The 22,507-nt window shown below is 47.9% G+C and overlaps 1 protein-coding gene across 1 annotated transcript in view; it reads left to right on the forward strand.

Annotated features, from left to right (window-relative positions):
* Positions 1 to 22,038, forward strand: part of LOC134292933 (protein phosphatase Slingshot homolog 1-like) — a 29,617-nt gene extending 7,579 nt beyond the window's left edge. The window contains exons 4-15 of the mRNA XM_062958807.1: positions 1,652 to 1,716; positions 1,858 to 1,979; positions 3,183 to 3,251; positions 3,351 to 3,416; positions 5,825 to 6,019; positions 6,150 to 6,243; positions 7,383 to 7,511; positions 7,597 to 7,643; positions 9,546 to 9,692; positions 11,830 to 12,030; positions 14,308 to 14,800; positions 15,731 to 22,038. Coding sequence (XP_062814877.1) covers positions 1,652 to 1,716; positions 1,858 to 1,979; positions 3,183 to 3,251; positions 3,351 to 3,416; positions 5,825 to 6,019; positions 6,150 to 6,243; positions 7,383 to 7,511; positions 7,597 to 7,643; positions 9,546 to 9,692; positions 11,830 to 12,030; positions 14,308 to 14,800; positions 15,731 to 16,780 — 2,678 coding nt within the window. The 3' untranslated portion in view covers positions 16,781 to 22,038. The remainder of the gene's footprint in view (positions 1 to 1,651; positions 1,717 to 1,857; positions 1,980 to 3,182; positions 3,252 to 3,350; positions 3,417 to 5,824; positions 6,020 to 6,149; positions 6,244 to 7,382; positions 7,512 to 7,596; positions 7,644 to 9,545; positions 9,693 to 11,829; positions 12,031 to 14,307; positions 14,801 to 15,730) is intronic.
* The last annotated feature ends 469 nt before the right edge of the window (positions 22,039 to 22,507 follow it).

The raw sequence follows: 22,507 nt of genomic DNA on the forward strand, positions 1-22,507 counted from the left end.
CGTTTCTCGGTCGTTTTTAGGCCCATCGGCACGAAACCCGCCTCACTTGTAGGCCACATCTTCTACTCCAAGCCTGCCAAGTTTCGGGGCGTTTTGCCAATCTGCTGATTTTTTAGAATTTTTTAAAACCATAACATCGCCTCACTTTCAGAGGAGAAGCAAGTGCATGAGGAACGATGTTATGGAGGTATGCAGGTGAGCATCGCAACCACCGGGAAACTTGAGAGGCCCGTTTCTCGGTTGTTTTTAGGCCCATTGGCACGAAACCCGTCCCACTTGTAGGCCACATCTTCTACTCCAAGCCTGCCAAGTTTCGGGACGTTTCATCGATCCGCTGATTTTTTATAATTTTTTAAAACCATAACATCGCCTCACTTGCAGAGGAGAAGCAAGTGCATGAGGAACGATGTTATGGAGGTATGCAGGTGAGCATCGCAACCACCGGGAAACTTGAGAGGCCCGTTTCTCGGTTGTTTTTAGGCCCATTGGCACGAAACCCGTCCCACTTGTAGGCCACATCTTCTACTCCAAGCCTGCCAAGTTTCGGGACGTTTCATCGATCCGCTGATTTTTTAGAATTTTTTAAAACCATAACATCGCCTCACTTGCAGAGGAGAAGCAAGTGCATGAGGAACGATGTTATGGGAGGGATCGAGGCCTGCTAGGATAATCCTTCGGGATTCGTATTAAATATTGCATTATATCAAATAGTATTATTAAAAGTATCATCAATAATAATAATAATAATTATTATTATTATTATTATTATTATTATTAATAATAATAATAATATAACACTGGATGCAGGTGAACAGCTCTCAGTTTTTGGTCCAATTCTTGGAATTCATGTAGTCAAGTTTCTAAGTCTTGTTCTTGCATATCCAATAATAATAATAATAATAATAATATAATATCATATTATAATAGTAATAGAAATAGTAATATAATAATAGGTTATAATGTAAGATCATATCCAATCATAATAAAAATAATATTGTAGTATAATAATAATAGTAGTATGTTATAACGTAAGATAATACCCAATAATAATAATAATAATAATAATAATATAGTATAATAGTAATAGTACTATAATAATGTGTTATAATCTAAGATAATACCCAAAAATAATAATAATATCATATTATAATAAATATAGAAATAGTAATATCATAATATGTTATAATGTAAGATAATAGCCAATAATAATAATAAGAATATTGTAGTATAATAATAGAAATAGTAATATAATAATAATATAATATTGTCCAATAATAATAATATCATATAATAATATGTTATAATGTAAGATAATACACAATAATAATAATAATAATAATAATAATAATAATAATAATATAGTATAATAATATATGGGGAATGAGGAAGTACTCCCATCAAGGTTTCGGTTCACAAGTGGACAGTGGAGCGAAATCGAGCGTATCCTCACGAAGCTGGAAGCTGGAAAATGTGAAATTGCCTCTGTGTCTGTCTATATATGTTGTATGTCTAATAAGGGCACTGAATGTTTGCCATGTATTACGTGCGTTGTGATCTGCCCTGAGAAGGAAGGGCGGGATATAAATACTGTAAATAAGTCAATAAACATAAGGCCTCTCCCGGTGGATGATTTCCCGTTCCTCCCCCCCAGGTGACTTGCCCCAGCACCTGCAGGTGATGATCAACCTCCTCCGCTGCGAGGACAGGATCAAGTTGGTAAGTTGTGCAGGTGGCCCCGCCCCCCTCCCCAAACAAAAGCCAAGAGGAGCGCCGGGGGGCGGGGGAGGCCTTGGCCTTCGGACGGAGACGAATCCCGTTCCTCAAAAGCCCCGAACTCAGCACCCGCTTGCATTTCAGGCCGTGCGGCTCGAAAGCGCGTGGACGGACCGAGTGCGGTACATGGTGGTGGTCGACAGCAGTGGCCGCCAAGACACGGAGGAGAACATCCTCCTGGGAGTGGATTTCTCCAGCAAAGAGAGGTACAGGACGCGGACACGGAGCGGGTGGGGCAATAATCATAGGAATACAATAGAGATACAGTTTTCCGACCTACCGTATTACCCGACGCCCTGTATTACCCAGTGGCCCATATTATCCCACGCACCGTATTATCCGACGTACCGTGTTATCCCACGCACCATATTATCCTACACGCCGTATTATCCGATGCCCTGTGTTACCCGACGCCCCGTGTTATCTGGCAAGCCGTATTATCAGATAATCCGACGCCCCATGTTACCCAACACCCCGTATTATCCGACGCCCTGAGTTACTCAATGTCCCATGTTATCCGACTCCCCATATTATCCGACAAGCCGTATTACCCAATGTCCCATATTATCCGATAAGCCATATTATCCTACTCCCCGTGTTACCCGACGCCCCGTATTACCCGATGTCCCATATTATCAGATAAGCCGTATTATCCGACGCCCCGTGTTATCCGACGCCCCATATTATCCGATAAGCCGTATTATCAGATAAGCCGTATTATCCGACGCCCCGTATTACCCGACGCCCCGTATTACTCGATGCCCCGTATTATCCAACGTCCCGTATTATCCGATAAGCCGTATTATCAGATAAGCCATATTATCCGACGCCCCGTGTTATCCGACGCCTCGTGTTATCCTACGTCCCGTATTATCCGACAAGCCGTTTTATTCGATGCCCTGTATTATCCGACGCCCCATATTACTTGATGCCCCATATTACTCGATGCCCCATATAACTCAATGCCCCTTATTATCCGACTTCTGGTTATCCGACGTCCCATATTATCCGACAAGCCGTTTTATTCAATGCCCCGTATTATCCGACGCCCCATATTACTTGATGCCCCATATAACTCAATGCCCCGTATTATCCGATGTCATGCATTATCCAGTAATTCACAAACAATAAATTCACAGTAATCGCAAACAATATTATATGGGTTTGTACACTCACTCTGAAATAGTAACAACGCCGTGTGTTCTTATGATGAGTTGAACCTGAATCAGCCGCCCATGACTGGTTTCGACCTTTCTCCAGGCCTTCTTCTAGTGGTCTGAAATTTACAGCAAATATATCCAAATACGTCAACATTTGCTGCAAATATATCCATTGAACATCATAAACTAAAAGTTTCTCCAGATACGGGTGAACTATAACTCAGATGTTTTCGCTTCTCTTTCTTGCAGCAACAGCTGTACCATCGGGATGGTCCTTCGCTTGTGGAGCGACACCAAGATCCACCTGGATGGGGACGGGTAAGACGCGAGTGCCGTCCGGTCGCAAGTGGACCATTTGGTCGCAAGTGTTGTTGTTCCACACCCTTGAGTCCGTCTCTCCTTTCTTCTCTCTGCTAGCGGATTCAGCGTCAGCACCGCCGGGAAGATGCATATCTTCAAGCCGGTCTCAGTCCAGGCAATGTGGTGAGTAGCTCGATGTTGGCCCATATAATAATAAATATTATAATAAATATAGTAATAGTAATCTATATATATAAAATGATAAAGTTGTTTGCGCAGTGACTATAACAACAAAACTAAACATCCCAGAAATACGAAATTTGGCAACACAATGCAAAAGGCTTGCCTCCAGGTTACAACAACACAACCACACCACAAAACCACAATCCAGACCCACAAAACTCACAACAACGCATCATGCGATAACAACACAACTAAACGCCCCAGAAATACAAAACTTGGCAACACAATGCAAAAGCCTTGCTTCCCAGTTGTAACAACACAACCACACCACAAAACCACACAGGACCCACAAAACTCACAACAACGCATTGTGACTATAACAACACAACTAAACGCCCCGTAAATACAAAACTTGGCAACACAACGCAAAAGCCTTCCCTCCAGGTTGTAACAACACAACCACACCACAAAACCACAATCCAGACCCATAAAACTCACAACAACACATCGTGACTATAACAACACAACTAAACGCCCCAGAAATACGAAACTTGGCACACAACTAAATGCCCCAGAAATACAAAACTTCACAACACAACACAAAAGCCTTGCCTCTCAGTTGTAACAACACAACCACACCACAAAACCACAATCCAGACCCACAAAACTCACAACAACGCATTGTGACTATAACAAATACAACATTTGACAACACAACTCATCCACCTCCCCAATCCCTACATTCACACTTGGCCTCCAAAAAAACAATTACAATAATAACAATGACAACAACAACAACAAGAATCAACACCATCACAGGCAAGAAACAGCCAGGCACTGAGGCTGAGAGGCCAGTCAGTGCTACACTGGGCCTCCAAAAAACAATTCAGTAGCATCTAACTTATCCAACCTTCATGACCACAACAACACCAAATAATAATAAACAGCTACACAGGCAAAACAAAAAAAGGACTATTGTACCACAATAAAAATATAAACCGCACTCAGCAGAATCAGACATTACAATTAACAACAAACCAAAGACAACAGGGATCTCAAGCAATTATCAATCAACACAAAAATGGAAGAAGGTAACAGACTTCAAATACTACGACTAATGTGAGTATAAAGAAGGGTGGAGGTCACAGCATCAATACAACCTCATGTAGACTGACCAACACCACCAGACTAAGCCACAGCAACGCGTGGCCGGGCACAGCTAGTCTATATATAAAAAAGAGTAATGGTGTTCATCCCTCCCACTAAACAACAAAAGTACAAGCCCCAGAACCTAGAAATTTGGCAACACAACCCACCATCCTTGCCCCTAGGTTCCGACAACAACAAAAAAAGAAAAATAAAGTCCTAATTAGAGGGAGAGAAATCATTGTTTTTATCCAATTGCTGCCAGTTAGAAGGCTAACCTCTGTCCACTTGGTCTCCTAGCAACCCACGCAGCCAAGTGTTAATAAAAGAATAAAAAATAAAATAAATACAAATAATACAATAAAAAACAATAAAATTAAAAACACTAAAAATTAATACAATAAAATACTATAATAACAAAATAACTAAAAATAATACAACAAAATAATAAAAATATAATAAATAAAAAAGATAAGTTACAATAAAATTAATTTAAAAAATACAAATAACGTCAAATAAAAATTCCACAACAATTTTTAACCCATACCACCACCATTTTGCCACAGCAACGCGTGGCCGGGCACAGCTAGTATTAAATATAATAAGAATGAACATAACAATAAAGATAAGAATCAATATAACTATAATAATATTAAATATAATAACAATATAACTATAATAAATATAATAAAGATAACGTAAGTATAACTATAATAAATATCATATATATGATAATAAATATAATAATAAGAATGACTCTAAGCTGGGGTGTGTTCAGAGGAGGGAAGGCTTTCCAGGTGGAGGAGACCCTCCTCGCCTTGTTTACTGGGCTCGCCGGGCTGCGAACCCACCTCCGGGTTCCTCAAACCTGGCTGGAAATGTGGTCTCGTTCTCGTGGGAGCCTCCGTGCTCTCAGGTGTCGCCGGGAAATCGTTTAATCGTGTGAGAAACAGAAGCCGACGGCAAGAGGAATTTGTTTCCTCATCTATATTGCAAAAGCGGGCATGTGTCGGGCGACGAGAGATGAAATCCATCCACGAGGGCCCTTCCTTCTACGGTCCCCTCCGGTCACAGTCATCTCACCTCTTCCGTGCTTGCCGAGACCTTAGAGCCCTCTCCTGTGTCAAATCTGGTTGAGAAGAGGCCACCTTCTCGCTTGTTCTTCTGTCAAGTATGAAAGCTAGTACTGGGTGCTTATGCCGACCGTCCTCGGCCTTCCTGCCCTGGTTGGTATCCCACCGGCTCTTTCCCGGTCTTGGTAGGTCCGCCCTGCAGATCCTGTACAAGGCATGCGACGTGGCGAGGCAGTACAACTACTTCCCCGGCGGGATGGCGCTGGTCTGGGCCACCTACTACGAGAGCTGCATCGCCTCGGAGCAGAGCTGCCTCAACGAGTGGAACGCCATGCAGGACCTGGAGTCCACCCGCCCCGACTCGCCGGCCTTATACGTGGACAAGTGGGTTGGCCGCGCTTCTCTGTCGCAGATTTCTCGGGTTGCGGGAGTCGAGCTCGGCGGGGCGGGTGTCGGCTTGAACCCGGCTCTCCCCAGTTCTTGTACAAACTCTCTTTTCCCCTTTTCCGTCCAGGCCAACGGAGAGGGAGCTGGCGGAACGGCTCATCAAGGCCAAACTCCGGAGTATTATGATGAGCAAAGACCTGGAGAACATCACTTCGAAAGAAGTAAGCGGGAGCTGCCCGACTGGGACGATCTCTTTCCCGACTTCCCTTCTGGGCAAGACAGGACCGTGGGGTGGCAAAGCCATAACAAGCATAACAACCAATGCGCGAGTACCTTCCATGTTGTCCCTTCGCCTCTCCTGAGGGTGAATTGTCCAGCGGTCACATTCTCGCCAACTTTATTTGGATGTAGGATGCTTAAAGGCTAGGCAGAGGAGGGTGGACTGGGTTATGTTATGTGCTTGTTGCAGTTCAAAAATATATCCCACAGTCATAGTATTTTGATAGAAATAAACAAAGTCCAGCCCTGAGAATAAAGCCAGAATCCCCAAAAGAACTGTCTCCAAACGAGATTCCCCGATCACAAACAGAAAAGACATGACATGAAATCAAGGCAAACATCTCCTACCATGGAGCTGAAGAAGAAGGTGACTTTCTCCTGAAATTATAAAGTTGCCCTCACACAGATCAACCAAAGAAGATAGCTTAGGAGACCTAATGGAGATACTATCTGTTTGACACCTGGAATCCCTTTGTTTATTTTTCAAACGCTGAGAAAACCATCATTGCCTTTGCTTGGCACTGTCTTGTCATAACTGAAGGCAAGCACAAGGGCACAAAGGCACAAAGGGGGTTGGACTAAATAACACAAGGGGTCTCTCCCAACCTCATTATTATTATTATTATTATTATTATTATTATTATTATTATTATTATTATTATTGATACACAGTATAACACAGCAAACGAGATATATATGCTAGATTTCGAATCACAAAATCACATGTTGAACACTTCCCAAGCGTTTAGGACTGTGTGAGGTATTATTATTATTATTATTATTATTATTATTATTATTATTATTATTATTATATGGAGCCCCCGGTGGCGCAGTGGGCTAAAAAACCCTTGTGACTTGAAGGTTGGGTTGCTGACCTGAAGGCTGCCAGGTTCAAATCCCACCCGGGGAGAGCGCGGATCCTATGCAGTATGCATGGGAATTTGTTCATAGTTTTTTTTTTCAACTATAATCTGGCCCTCCAACAGTCTCAGGGACTGTGAACTGTCTCCCTGTTTAAAAAATTTGGAGACCCCTGCTCTTGACCCTCCCTTTGCGTCTCTCTCTCTCTCTCTCTGGGCAGATCCGGAACGAGCTGGAGAAGCACATGAGCTGCAATTTGAAAGAGTTCAAAGAGTTCATCGACAATGAGATGCTGCGCATCCTGGGCCAGATGGACAGACCCTCCTTGATTTTCGATCACCTGTATCTGGTAAGTGAGCACGGCTCCCGGGAGACGTTCCCCTTGGCCTCTCTGCCTCTCGCTATGGATTGTGACCAGGATGTGCTTCTTGCAGGGTTCGGAGTGGAACGCCTCCAACCTGGAGGAGCTCCGAGGCCTGGGGTGAGTAGAAGAAGTGGGCAAGTGACCCTTGCGTAGACCATTGACTCAATAATGTTGACCACTAACTCTGGAATTGACCATTGACTCAATAGGGTTGAACTTTGCATTGACCTTGGACTCAATAATGTTGACCCTTGACTCAATGGGATTGACCCTTGCGTAGACCGTTGACTCAATAATGTTGACCGGTAACTCTTGAATTGATCATTGACTCAATGGGATTGACCCTTGTGTAGACCGTGGACTCAATAATGTTGACCGCTAACTCTTGAGTTGACCATTGACTCAATGGGATTGATCTTTGCATAGACCGTTGACTCAATGTTGACCACTAACTCTTGAGTTGACCATTGACTCAATGGGATTGACCCTTGCGTAGACCGTTGACTCAATAATGGTGACCACTAACTCTTGAGCTGACCATTGGCTCAATGGGATTGACCCTTGTGTAGACCATGGACTGAATAACGTTGACCCTTGACTCAATGGGATTGACCCTTGTGTAGACCGTTGACTCAGTAATGGTGACCACTAACTCTTGAGTTGGCCATTGACTCAATGGATTGAACTTTGTATTGACCGTGGACTGAATAACGTTGACCCTTGACTCAATGGGTTTGACTCTTGCATAGACAGTTGACTCATTAATATTGACCGCTAACTCTTGAGTTGACCATTGACTCAATGGGATTGAACTTTGTATTGACCATGGACTGAATAATGTTGATCCTTGACTCAATGGGATTGACCCTTGCCTACACCGTTGACTCAGTAATGTTGACCACTAACTCTTGAGTTGACCCTTGATCCAATGGGATTGACCCTTGCGTAGACCGTTGACTCAATAATGTTGACCGCTAACTCTTGAGTTGACCCTTGATCCAATGGGATTGACCCTTGCGTAGACCATTGACTCAATAATGTTGACTATTAACTCTTGAGTTGACCCTTGACTCAATGGGATTGACCCTTGCGTAGACCGTTGACTCAATAATGTTGACCGCTAACCCTTGAGTTGGCCATTGACTCAATGGGATTGACCCTTCCATAGACCGTTGACTCAATGATGTTGACCACTAACTCTTGAGTTGGCCATTGACTCAATAGGATTGAACTTTGTATTGACCATGGACTGAATAATGTTGACCCTTGACTCAATGGGATTGACCCTTGCATAGACCGTTGACTCAATGATGTTGACCACTAACTCTTGAGTTGGCCATTGACTCAATGGGACTGAACTTTGTATTGACCGTGGACTGATTAATGTTGACCCTTGACTCAATGGGATTGATCCATGCGTAGATGGTTGACTTAATAATGTTGACTTAATAATGTAATAATAAGTAACTCTTGAGTTGACCCTTGATCCAATGGGATTCACCCTTGTGTAGACCGTTGACTCAGTAATGTTGACCGGTAACTCTTGAGTTGACCCTTGACTCAATGGGATTGCCCCTTGCGTAGACCGTTGACTCAATAATGTTGACCACTAACTCTTGAGTTGGCCATTGACTCAATGGGATTGATCCTTCCATAGACCGTTGACTCAATGATGTTGACCACTAACTCTTGAGTTGGCCATTGACTCAATGGGATCGAACTTTGTATTGACCATGGACTCAATAATGTTGACCCTTGACTCAATGGGATTGACTCTTGCATAGACCATTGACTCAATAATGTTGACTGCTGAAGGGACCCAAAGTGGTTTCCAACATGTAAAAAATACAGTACAGACTATACAACGATCAAAGACACAGATATAAAACATGATAAGCAATAATATATTTATCTGCAGCATTTCCCTCTGGCCACTTCCCAAACTGATAGCTCACCCATTTGAGAGCGAGGCTGCTTTCTCTGTGCTAGGCCAGGCTTGAACTGTTTTTCTCCTTGCAGCGTGGACTACATCCTGAATGTCACCCGGGAGATCGACAATTTCTTCCCCGGCATGTTTACCTACCACAACATCCGTGTCTACGATGAAGAGACGACGGACCTCCTGGCCCACTGGAACCAGGCCTACCACTTCATCAACAAAGCCAAGTAAACCGGTGCAGGGACGCAACGCTTGAGCACCCCGGTTACTTTATGTAGATGATCTCAGCATTCTTTTCGAATAGGCCAATGTATTGCCAGTGGAGGCTGAACTCTAAATCAGTGATTCCCAAAGTGGGCACTACCGCCCCCTGGTGGGCGCTGCAGCGATCCAGGGGGGAGGTGATGGCCTCAGGGGCATTTGGGGGCGGGGCCAGGGGAGGGGTGGGGCCCCTGAGGCAACTGTTAGGACACGGGGCGGAGCTAGAGGAGTGGGCGTGGCTTCTTCCCAAGAGCCCGAGACAGGGCTGAGAATCTATACCTCTCCTGAGAGGCCTTTTAGGACTAAAGGGCGGGGCTGGGGAAGGGGGCGGGGCCTCTTCCCAAGAGTGTGAGACAGGGCTGAGCCTCTATACCTCTCCTGAGAGGCCTTTTAGGACTAAAGGGCGGGGCTGGGGAAGGGGGCGGGGCCTCTTCCCAAGAGTGTGAGACAGGGCTGAGCCTCTATACCTCTCCTGAGAGGCCTTTTAGGACTAAAGGCCGGGGCTAGGGAAGGGGGCGGGGCCTCCTTCCAAGAGCTTGAGACAGGGCTGAAAATCTATACCTCTCCTGAGAGGCCTTTTAGGACTAAAGGGCGGGGCTAGGGAAGGGGGCGGGGCCTCCTTCCAAGAGCCCGAGACAGGGCTGAGACTCTATACCTCTCCTGAGAGGCCTTTTAGGACTAAAGGGCGGGGCTGGGGTGGGGGCGGGGCTTCTTCCCAAGAGCCCGAGACAGGGCTGAGAATCTATACCTCTCCTGAGAGGCCTTTTAGGACTAAAGGGCGGGGCTGGGGAAGGGGGCGGGGCCTCTTCCCAAGAGTGTGAGACAGGGCTGAGCCTCTATACCTCTCCTGAGAGGCCTTTTAGGACTAAAGGCCGGGGCTAGGGAAGGGGGCGGGGCCTCCTTCCAAGAGCCCGAGACAGGGCTGAAAATCTATACCTCTCCTGAGAGGCCTTTTAGGACTAAAGGGCGGGGCTAGGGAAGGGGGCGGGGCCTCCTTCCAAGAGCCCGAGACAGGGCTGAGACTCTATACCTCTCCTGAGAGGCCTTTTAGGACTAAAGGGCGGGGCTGGGGTGGGGGCGGGGCTTCTTCCCAAGAGCCCGAGACAGGGCTGAGAATCTATACCTCTCCTGAGAGGCCTTTTAGGACTAAAGGGCGGGGCTGGGGAAGGGGGCGGGGCCTCTTCCCAAGAGTGTGAGACAGGGCTGAGCCTCTATACCTCTCCTGAGAGGCCTTTTAGGACTAAAGGCCGGGGCTAGGGAAGGGGGCGGGGCCTCCTTCCAAGAGCCCGAGACAGGGCTGAAAATCTATACCTCTCCTGAGAGGCCTTTTAGGACTAAAGGGCGGGGCTAGGGAAGGGGGCGGGGCCTCCTTCCAAGAGCCCGAGACAGGGCTGAGACTCTATACCTCTCCTGAGAGGCCTTTTAGGACTAAAGGGCGGGGCTGGGGTGGGGGCGGGGCTTCTTCCCAAGAGCCCGAGACAGGGCTGAAAATCTATACCTCTCCTGAGAGGCCTTTTAGGACTAAAGGGCGGGGCTAGGGAAGGGGGCGTGGCTTCTTCCCAAGAGTGTGAGACAGGGCTGAGCCTCTATACCTCTCCTGAGAGGCCTTTTAGGACTAAAGGGCGGGGCTAGAGGCTATGGGCGGGGCCTCTTCCCAAGAGCCTGAGACAGGGCTGAGCCTCTATACCTCTCCTGAGAGGCCTTTTAGGACTAAAGGGCGGGGCTAGGGGTGGGGGCGGGGCCTCTTCCCAAGAGCGTGAGACAGGGCTGAGCCTCTATACCTCTCCTGAGGTGCTTGTTGGGACACAGAGGGCGGGGCTAGGGAAGGGGGCGGGGCCTCCTTCCAAGAGCCCGAGACAGGGCTGAGCCTCTATACCTCTCCTGGCAGGCTCTGCAGGACAGGGATAGAAGCTCAGCCCTGCCTTCAAAATTCGGAAACAACTTTAGAAACGAAGCCCCAGCGCCCCCTACTTTCGAACAGAGTTTAGAACCATTTTTTTTTTCTGGATCGCACATACCTACTTAATACCCTTGGAAAAGATGTTGTAACAACAATGGAAAATATTGTGGGTGGAAAACAACAACCTTTTCCTCTTCTCTCAGGAGAAACCGCTCCAAGTGCCTGGTCCACTGCAAAATGGGCGTGAGCCGCTCGGCCTCGACGGTCATCGCGTATGCCATGAAGGAGTTTGGCTGGTCCGCGGAGGAGGCCTACAACTACGTGAAGCAGAAGCGCAACATCACGAGGCCCAACGCCGGCTTCATGAGGCAGCTCCAGGAATACCAAGGCATCCTGGATGCCAGGTACGTACGTACGGGGGAGACGGGTCGGGGCTATCGCGGGATTTGTGGCACAACATAGCAAAGAAAAACCATTCCCAAGGTAACCAGACGATTACAGTTACTCGGTGCTTGGAGAGGCCAGACGAGAACGACACCTCAGCCAAGGAATATCATATCCGTGGGTGTTAAAAGTAGCGACCGTGCGATCGAACAGAGAAGACTCCCTCTCTCGTTCCCACCTATTATGCTTAGGACAAGAGTCGGACTGAGAGCAGGGCCTCCTCCGCGGTTGAACTTTCTCTTTCCTATCTGTCTTCTGCCATGACAGTCTGCTTTGTAAGCAGTTGTAAATAATAGTAATAACATTGATAATTTATTTGTACTCCGCCCTATCTCTCCGAAGGAGTGGGACCGAGAGCAGGGACTCCTCCGATTAGATTAGAACGACGTCAGCAAGGCCGGCAATTAAAGACTCGTTTCTCCCGGCTCAGAGATAAGGAGACCAGGTGCAAATGAAGTGATGTCATGGGAGGGGTTTTAGGGTTTTCAAAGTGGTTCATGTTAATACAATCGTGTGTACAGACCTCACGGGAAGAGCCAGGGAATTCATGTAATCAAGTTGTTTCTGTCTTCTGATTTTGCGAGGCATAGCTTTAGATGTTGGTTTACTTTCGGATCCAGGTGGGTCACTATTGTGTTTGTGTTTATGGCTGTTTGTGAGGCACTGAATGTTTGCCTTCGTGTTTGTGTTTGCTGGACTCCGCCCTGAGCCCCCTCGGTGAGATAATGTGGGATCAGGGCCGGTTCATAATTGAAGCCGTCGAATTGAAACCATTGGATCGCTCGCCGCGGAACGAGGAAGTCCTCGCTCTTCTCGCAAGATTTCTGCGAGATCTCACGAAATATTTATTTATTATTGTAAAGAGCTAAGAACGACTGAGGTTCTTTCAGGCAGTTTGTGGAGAACTCAGACAGGGGGGGATAATAATTAATTATTATATATTTTATATCCGTTGCCACCCGTTATTAAAGATGTTTTTATTTAACAGCTGCCACCCCTATAGGAATACGTAGCCACTAGCTACTTAGAGAAGAGACTTTTAAATCTTGGTTTTTCTTTCTTCTTGTTTATTCTTGATGAATATGTGTATATGACAGAGACTGAGATGTTTGAGAGAACAATAATACGTTTATTGAGGCACAAGCTTTATGGTTACAATTCTCACTTAGAGGCACTTTGATGGACAGTTGCAAAGCTAGAATGAGGTGATTCAAACTTCCTAAAATATCACTTCTTTCTCCACTGCTTTAACCTGCAGTCACCCTGTGAATTTCAGTCACAGACTATCTGTTCCTTATCTGGAAACAGACTACCTTAAAATAAGTCACCAAACTTAATTTAAACTCAAAATCCAACCTTTGAGCCACCCTGATTCTCCAACTGAGAATCAGCCTTCCCTGTGTCTCATAAGAACACAGACTCTAAAACCAACCTTCCCTGTGGTTCTCTGACCACAGACTGAGTTTCCCTCCAAATTCTACTCTCTCTTCAGTTAAATGCAGTTGGCTCCGCCCCCTTCTCCATGGCAACCACTCATGAGAGCAGAGTAACTGAAATACTGACTCTTTTAAAACACAGTTAAACATGACTTTTAAAACGCAGTTAAACATGACATCTGTAAACTAAAATTCATACTTCTTTAAAATTACAGTAGAGTCTCACTTATCCAAACCTCACTTATTCAAGCTTCTGTATAATCCAAGCCATTTTTGTAGTCAATGTTTTCAATATATCATGATATTTTGGTGCTAAAGTTGTACATACAGTAATTACAACATAACATTACTGAGTATTGAACTACTTATTCTGTCAAATGTGTTGTATAACATGATGTTTTGGTGCTTAATTTGTAAAATCATAACCTAATTTGATGTTTAATAGGCTTTTCCTTAATCTCTCCTTATTATCCAAGATATTCGCTTATCCAAGCTTCTGCTGGCCCGTTTAGCTTGGATAAGTGAGACTCTACTGTATTTATTTACAGTATTTATATGCTCACCAGCCTGCGTCACAGCCCGGGCCCAAATATTGTGAGATTTCTGCGAGATTTCGCGAAATCTCGCGAGAAAGCGAGGCCTTCCTGGAGGCCTTCGTAGTTCCATGGCTGGAGAGAGCGCCGCCGGCACCGGTTAGTTACATAGTGAAAAAACCTAGGGCCACTCCTGGGTGGGATACAAATAAAATATGATGATGATGATGATGATGATTATAAGTTGGCTTTCCTCTCTCTCGCTCAGCAAACAGCGTCACAACAAGCTGTGGAAGCAGCAGCCGGAAGACCGCCTCCCCCAGAATGTGGACAGTTCCAACGGGTCGGAGGATTTTCCACTGGACCGTTTGGACACTGAGTCGGAGGACTTCCAGCACTGTTTCCGCTGCCTCTCGGACACTTTCCCCGGCGACGGGGAGGCCTTTTTCCCGGCGGACGGCCTGCAGAAGGATGCGCTTCTGGACGAGTCCGACCTGTACACCGACGAGACCGACGACCTGCCCTTTTTGGGGTCCTCCTCCAAGTCGGAAGCGGAAAACCCAACGAGCAAGGTGACGGTGGAGGAGAAGAAAGGACATCACGGGGCCGGAGGATGGAAGGACACCTCAGGGGCGGAGGACGGGGAGAAGCCCCTGGAGCAGTGGAAGCGGCACTCGTCTGATCCAGAGGAGGAAAGCAGGACCAACAACGAGAGCCCCGGCAGCAACCACAGCAAGCGGAGCTGCCCCGAGGACTTTGAGGTGTGTGGCACAGCACTCTGCCGAAAGTGACTCGACTTGCAGGGCCTACAGTCGAACACCAAACGCTCAATGCTCATAGGACCAGCTCGCGGGGCCTACGAGCATTGAGCACTCGATGGTTCGTAGGCTCGACGCACAGGGCCTACAGTCGATAACAGAACACTCGATGCTCATAGGCCCAGCTCGCAGGGCCTATGAGCATCGAATGCTTGATGGTTTGTAGGTTTGACTCACAGGGCCTACAGTCTGACACCGAACGCTCAATGCTCATAGGTTCATCTCGCAGGGCCTACGAGCATCGAGCGCTGGATGGTTTGTAGGCTCAACTCACAGGGCCTACAGTCTGACACCGAATGCTCAATACTCATAGGCCCAGCTCGCAGAGCCTATGAGCATCGAATGCTTGATGGTTCGTAGGCTCGACTCACAGGATCTACAGTCTGACACCGAACGCTCAATGCTCATAGGCTCAGCTCGCAGAGCCTATGAGCATCGAGCGCTGGATGGTTCATAGGCTCGACTCGCAGGGCCTACAGTCGAACACTGAACGCTCAAAGCTCATAGGCCCAGCTCACAGGTCCTATGAGCATCGAATGCTTGATGGTTCGTAGACTCGACTCACAGGGCCTACAGTCGAACACCGAACGCTCAATTCTCATAGGCCCAGCTCACAGGGCTTACGAGCATTGAGTGCTTGATGGTTCATAGGCTCGACTCACAGGGCCTACAGTTGAACACCAAATGCTCAGTGCTCATAGGCCCAGCTCACAGGGCCTACGAGCATTGAGCGCTTGGCACTCGGCTGTAGGCCCTGTGAGCTGGGCCTAGGAGAAATCGAGAGCTCAATGGCTTGTAGGCCCAGCTCGCAGGGCCTGGCGCTTTCCCATTCTTTTGCCTCTTTCTCAGTCCTCTCTTTCTGTCCCTTTGCAGCACGACGCCGTCTTTGGGATCCTCAGCAAAGTCAAGCCTTCCTACAAGCCGTGTGGCGACTGCATCTACTCCTCGGCCGGCGACGTCTTTGCAGAGCCCTGCGCGAGGCTGCCGCCACCGCCTCCTCCGTGCCGCAGCCCCACCGCCGTCTGCACGCAGCCCTCCTTTCAACCCGTTTTGGAGGAAGAGCCGAAGGAGATCCAGGGCACAAAACCAAACAGCTTGCCTTTGGTGTTGGCGGCGGGCGACACGCCGGGCTCCCGACATGCTCAGGAAGGCGCTTTGCTCAGGAAAGACCTCCGGTCGAGCAAGGACCTCAAGCACTTGCTCTTCAGCAAAGACCCCGAGAAGCCCACGGCCACCAGCTACTTGATGCAGCACCAAGAGTCCCTCCTTCAGCTCCAGAAGGCCGGCCTGGTCCGGAAGCACACCAAAGAGCTCGAGTGGCTCAAGAGCACCTCCGGCGCCGCGGCCGACATGACCATCCCGGAGGAACCCCAAGAGGTGGCCGCCCACCCCGACAAGGCGCCTCCCCTCTGCCCCTCGCTTTCTCGGGACGCTGGAAACGACGCCGAGAAGCTCCGCACAACCCCTCCGGCGGCCGGGCCCTCCTGCAAGACGGAGCACTCCAGCGGCTTCAGCAAAGACTTCCTCAAGACCATCTGCTACACCCCTCCCTCCTCGTCGCGGAGCTCCAACCTGACGCGCAGCTCCAGCAGCGACAGCATCCACAGCGTCCGGGGGAAGCCCGGCCTGGTCAAGCAGCGCACCCAGGAGATCGAGACCCGGCTGCGCCTCGCCGGCCTGACCGTCTCCTCGCCGCTGAAGCGCTCCAACTCCCTGGCCAAGCTGGGCAGCCTCAACCTCTCCTCCGAGGACCTCGCCGGCGACGGGGAGCTCTCCGCCTTGGCAAGCGCGAGGAAGACCCAGTCCGGCGAGCCCCCCGCGGACTGCAATTTCCGTCTGTCTCCGAAAAACACGGAAGAGGGCGCAAAGCTGAAGCCCACGCCGGGGAAATTAAAGGACATGTCCTGGCTTGGGAAGAGCTGACCCCACGGCATAGGTGTTGTCAAAGAGGTGTTACTGGATGCAAGAGGCAGACATTTCTCCCCTTTTTCCCTATGGGTCGCGGCAGACAAGGGAGTCCAAGGAGGCCAAGAAAGAAAGCGCTTCCGGGCAAGGAGAAGGACCTAATGCAGGGGTTCTTATTTACAACGCAAGCTGCGCAGCATAGTTTGTTCTGAGAAGCCGTCGCTCATATTCCTCCCCTTTTTTCCATGGGTCGCGGCAGACAACAGAGTTCAAGGAGGCCAAGAAAGAAGGCACTTGGGAGTCTTCCGGGGAAGGAGAAGGACCTAATGTGGAGTTTTGCGGGGGTTTTATTTACAACGCAAGCTGCGCAGCATGGTTTGTTCCGAGAATCCCTCGCTCACATTCCTCCCCTTTCTTTCCATGGGGTGCCGTAGACAACGGAGTCCAAGGAGGCCAAGAAAGAAGGCACTTGGGGGTCTTATGGGGAAGGAAAGTGGCCGAATGCGGAGTTTTTTTTTACAACGCAAGCTGCGCAGCTTGGTTCGTTCCGAGAAGCCCTCGCTCACATTCCTCCCCTTTCCTTCCATGTGGTGCTGCAAACAATGGAGTCCAAGGAGGCCAAGAAAGAAGGCACTTGGGGGTCTTATGGGGAAGGAGAGTAACCGAATGCGGAGGTTTTTTTTTTTACAACGCAAGCTGCGCAGCTTGGTTCGTTCTGAGAAGCCCTCGCTCACATTTCTCCCCTTTCTTTCCATGGGGTGCTGCAGACAATGGAGTCCAAGGAGGCCAAGAAAGAAGGCACTTGGGAGTCTTCCAGGGAAGGAGAAAGACCTAATGCAGATTTTTTTTTTTACAGTGCAAGCTGCGCAGCATAGTTTGTTCTGAGAAGCCCTCGCTCATATTCCTCCCCTTTCTTTCCATGGGATGCTGCAAACAATGGAGTCCAAGGAGGCCAAGAAAGAAGGTATTTGGGAGTCCTTGGGGAAAGGAAAGCGGCCGAATGCGGAGTTTTTCTTTTCAATGCAAGCTGCGCACAAGGATTCATTCCGAGAAGCCCTCGCTTAGGGAGCCGAAGAGGGCACTTTCAAAACGCTATCTCCTTTCCTTGGGAATTTACAAAAAAATATTTTGAAATACTTGCTTTACAGAAGTAGAAGGAGGTCTCCGTGACCAAGAGTTAGTTTGTGTATATCGGGCAGAACTTGGACTACAACTCAGCTGGGGAATGGCATTCCGCAAAGTAGATTTTCTGCGTTTCCATGTATCGCCCCGTGTCTCAGGGGCTTAAAGGAGGCCTTCTTTGTCGGGGGCTTCTGCCAATCCAGTTTGTACCTTTTCTGTCTGTTGGATGAGAGGCAGTTGCTGTTACAAAAACATGACATTGCAAATTGTTTACATGCATTTGAAACTGGGGGAAATTGTCAAAATTTTGAAAAAAGTTTTAGGATGCGCTTTCTGACTCAAGCGCTGGATTGCCGCCATTTGAAACAGCTCGTTGTTTTGTTGCCAAGCTCCAAAGCTTGCTGGGAACGGAAGGCACAATCCTTTTAGGTTGGGCACGTTTTGGGCTCTTTTTGTCCCCGTTGCGTAGATGCCACAAGGTGGCAAGGAACGCCGAAGTAAGAGGGGTCTTCGTCTTGACGCTTTCTTCCCAAACGTTCCTCAAAAGCTTCTATTTCACCCCGATCGCCGGTCTGTCGCTGGACTTTCCTGCAGGGTCCGCTTTCATGCCAAAGTCTCTGAGACATGCTCAACCAGAATGGGGCAGAGCTCGAATACTTTTCCTTTCTTCGCTTCCATTGATACTTGGCCTCCAAAAACATACACAGTAGAGTTCTGGTTATCTGACTTCTGCTTATCCAACACACCGTATTATCTGGTGCGTGGTTTTCATGCTTCCCAGCAGGTGCCCAGTGCTTGGAGAGGCAATGCGCAGCAGGCCTCTCCAAGCCAGGTGCCTGCTGGGAGGGTTATCTGACTTCTGCTTATCTGACATATTGTATTATTTATTTTTTATTTATTACAATATTTATATCCCACCTTTCTTACCCAACAGGGGACTCAGGGCGGCTTACAATAAAACACACATATAAAAACTGTACAATACACTATGAATCAGTTTAAAATTATTAACTTACACTGGACATTCATAAAACACATTATAAAATACAGATGGGCATGTTCAAGTTTAAAAGACTGGGTCTGTCAATTGAGTTCCAGTGTACATAATAATAATTAGCACTGCTAATTGTTATTTGAAAGCCTGGCCCCACAACCATGTTTTAACCTTCCTACAGAAGGATAGGAGGGAGGGAGCCTGCCTGACTTCAATGGGGAGGGCGTTCTGTAGGCGGGGAGCCACCACCGAGAAGGCCCCGCCCCTCCTCCCCGCCAGACGCACTTGTGAGGCAGGTGGGACCGAGAGCAGGGCCTCACCTGATGATTTTAAGCTTCGAGGTGGGTCGTAGCAGGAGACACGTTCGGACAGATAAGCTGGGCCGGAACCGTTTAGAGCTTTATAGGCTAGAGCCAGCACCTTGAATTGTGCTCAGTCGCTAATCGGCAGCCAGTGGAGCTGGCGTAACAGAGGAGTAGTGCGCTCCCTGAACGCCGCTCCGGTTATCAACCTCGACTAGTTGGAGCTTCCGGGCCGTTTTCAGAGGCAGCCCCACGTAGAGCGCGTTGCAGTAGTCCAAACGAGCTGTAACCAGAGCGTGGACCCCCGTGGCCAAGTCAGACCTCCCAAGGAACGGGCGCAGCTGGCGCACAAGGCGGAGTTGTGCAAAGGCTCCCCTGGCCACCGCCGAGACCTGGGGCTCCAGGCTCAGCGATGAGTCCAGGAGAAGAACCCCCAGACTGCGAACCTGTGTCTTCAGGGGGAGTGCGACCCCGTCCAACACAGGCTGTAACCCTATTCCCTGTTCAGCCTTACGACTGACCAGGAGGACCTCTGTCTTGTCTGGATTCAATTTCAATTTGTTGGCCCTCATCCAGTCTGACACAGTGGCTAGACACCGGTTCAGGACCTGAACAGCCTCCTTAGTGACAGGTGGGAAGGAGTGACAGAGCTGGGCATCATCTGCGTACAGATGACACCGAACCCCGAAACTCTGGATGATCTCTCCCAGCGGCTTCATGTAGATGTTAAACAACATGGGGGACAGTACTGACCCCTGCAGGACCCCACAAGACAATGGTTGTGGGGTCGAGCAGGTGTCCCCCAATGACACCATCTGGGAACGACCCTCCAGGAAGGACCGGAGCCACTGCAAAACAGTACCTCCGAGACCCATCCCGGCAAGGCGCCCCAGAAGGATACCGTGCTCGACGGTATCGAAGGCCGCTGAGAGGTCCAGCAGAACCAGCAAGGACACACTCCCCCTGTCCAGTTCCCGGCGTAGATCATCGACTAAGGCGACCAAGGCTGTCTCGGTACCATGCCCCGGCCTGAAACCAGACTGCGCCGGATCCAGAAAATCCAATGTGCATATTATCCAACACACGGTGTTTTGCTCCTCCCAGCAGGCCCTGATACTTGGAGAGGCCTGCTGCGTGTTTCTGTTTTTCTAGGCAGCAATGCACAGTTGGCCTCTCCTGCTTGCTGGGAAGGGTGAAACGCTGGCACATCGGATAATACAGTATGTCAAATAAGCAGAAGTTGGATAACCCTCCCAGGAGGGATAATAGGGCCTCCCTATTGTCCCACACTTTCGGTTATCCACCATTCATCCTGTTTGTTTATGTCAGATAACCAGAACACTACTGTATTGAGTTATTTTGCCAATTTTTTTAGTGGGTGGGGGGGAGAAAAAATCCATTTTGCCCTCCTTGCCAAGAAACTCAGTGTTGAATTCCAAATCTGTCCATTAATGGGTTTTTTTCTGCCAGCCCCCAATTACTGTGAGAGTGGGAAGGAGTCCTGATAGCCCAGGGGAACAAGGGATAGCCATGCCCATCTTGTAACTAGCCCAACTGTTTTTGTAGACCCAAAGTTGTGGTAGGCTCTGGATTCTTGGAGATAATTCAGAGCAGCCAGCAACTTTTATTAATATGGTTCAAGATCATTTAAAGGAGCCTTGGCTGCATCATACAGCTGCTATAATGTGGGGGGCGATGCCTGGCTTGACAGCAGTGTGTGCGAAAAAGACCTTGGAGTCCTCGTGGGGAGGAAGGGGAACATGAGCCAGGAATGTGGTGCGGCGGCTAAGAAAGCCAACGGGATTCTGTCCTGCATCAAGAGGGGAATAGCGTCTAGGTCCAGGGAAGTCTATTCCTCCTTGGCCAGGCCACTTGACCTGGAATCCCACTGTGCCCCATTCTGGGCACTGCAATTGAAGGGAGAGGGTGACTCTAAGCTGGAAAGCGTCCAGAGGATGAGGGAGGCTCAAGTGATCAAGGGTCTGGAGAACAAGAATCCCCATGAGGAGCGGCTTAAAGAGCAGGAACTCTCTCTCTGCCCCAGGGGAGTGTGGTGGAGAGAGGCTCCTTCTTGGGAGGCCTTGAAGCAGAGGCTGGGTGGCCATCTCTCGGGGGTGCTTTCAACGAGATTTCCTGCTTCTTGGCACAATGGGGTTGGACCGGGTGGCCCATGAGGTCTCTTCCAACTCTGCCGTTCTAGGATTCTATGGAGCTGATTTGCTCCATTCTTGTGTCTGGGGAGAACAAATTGTGGAAGATATCGAACATTTTTTGATTGACTGCCCAGCATATGCTGAACTTCAACACAGTTATTTACATCCATTATTATCTAATTTTAGGTCTCCCAACAGAAATGATCTTCTGACAGTCCTCTTGCAAGGATAAGAAAGATCCAGCCTTTTTATCCTGAAAGCTATCAAGAAAAGAGCACATTTCCTGAAAGAAGAATAGGGAAAATAAGATTTTGACAGCAAACAGTAGGTCAGCTGCTGTCTTCCCATCCTTTCTACCATGTTTTTATTTATGTTGCACTTTGAAATGGTCATATGACTGGTCAAACAAATAAATTATCATTATTATTGTTGTATGACACAGCAAACAAGATAGATATGCTGGATTTCATATCACGAAATCACAAGTCAAACACTTCCCAAGTGTCTAGGACTGTGTCAAGTATTATTATTATTATTATTATTATTATTATTATTATTATTATTATTATTATTATTATGACACAGCAAACAAGATAGATATGCTGGATTTCATATCACGAAATCACAAGTCAAACACTTCCCTAGTGTCTAGGACTGTGTGATGTATTATTATTATTATTATTATTATTATTATTATTATTATTATTATTATTATTATTATCATTATTTTATTGTATGTGTTCCATTTTTGAGGCATTTCTCTGTCCTGACTTCTCTCATTTTCTCCTTTTCTGCTGTACTTTCATCCCCTTTCTTCCCTTGTCAGGTGTGAATGTTGCACTTAGCAAGCTTGTATAGCGTTGAGTAGCCTTGCAGTTGTAAAGTCAATCATTGAGGGTATCTGCCTAGAGGTAGCCAATCCTTTGTTGCCTGGAGGCCCCTCTGTTTGGACAGGTTTAACTAGCAGTAGCTGTCTGAAGTTGGGTTCAGGATCACAATTCGGTTCATTATCGGAATTCAGTTCATTATTGGAACTGGTTTAATTATTGAAATCGGTTTCAGTATCAGAATTGGGTTCAGTATCGGAATTGGGTTCAGTATCAGAATTCAATTCATTATCGGAACTGGTTTTGGACAACGTGGCCTTCAGTCCAGTGGAGTTGATGGCGCAGGA

Source organism: Anolis carolinensis, chromosome Y, assembly GCF_035594765.1.
Source record: "Anolis carolinensis isolate JA03-04 chromosome Y, rAnoCar3.1.pri, whole genome shotgun sequence".
NCBI classification, from domain to species: Eukaryota; Metazoa; Chordata; class Lepidosauria; order Squamata; family Dactyloidae; genus Anolis; species Anolis carolinensis.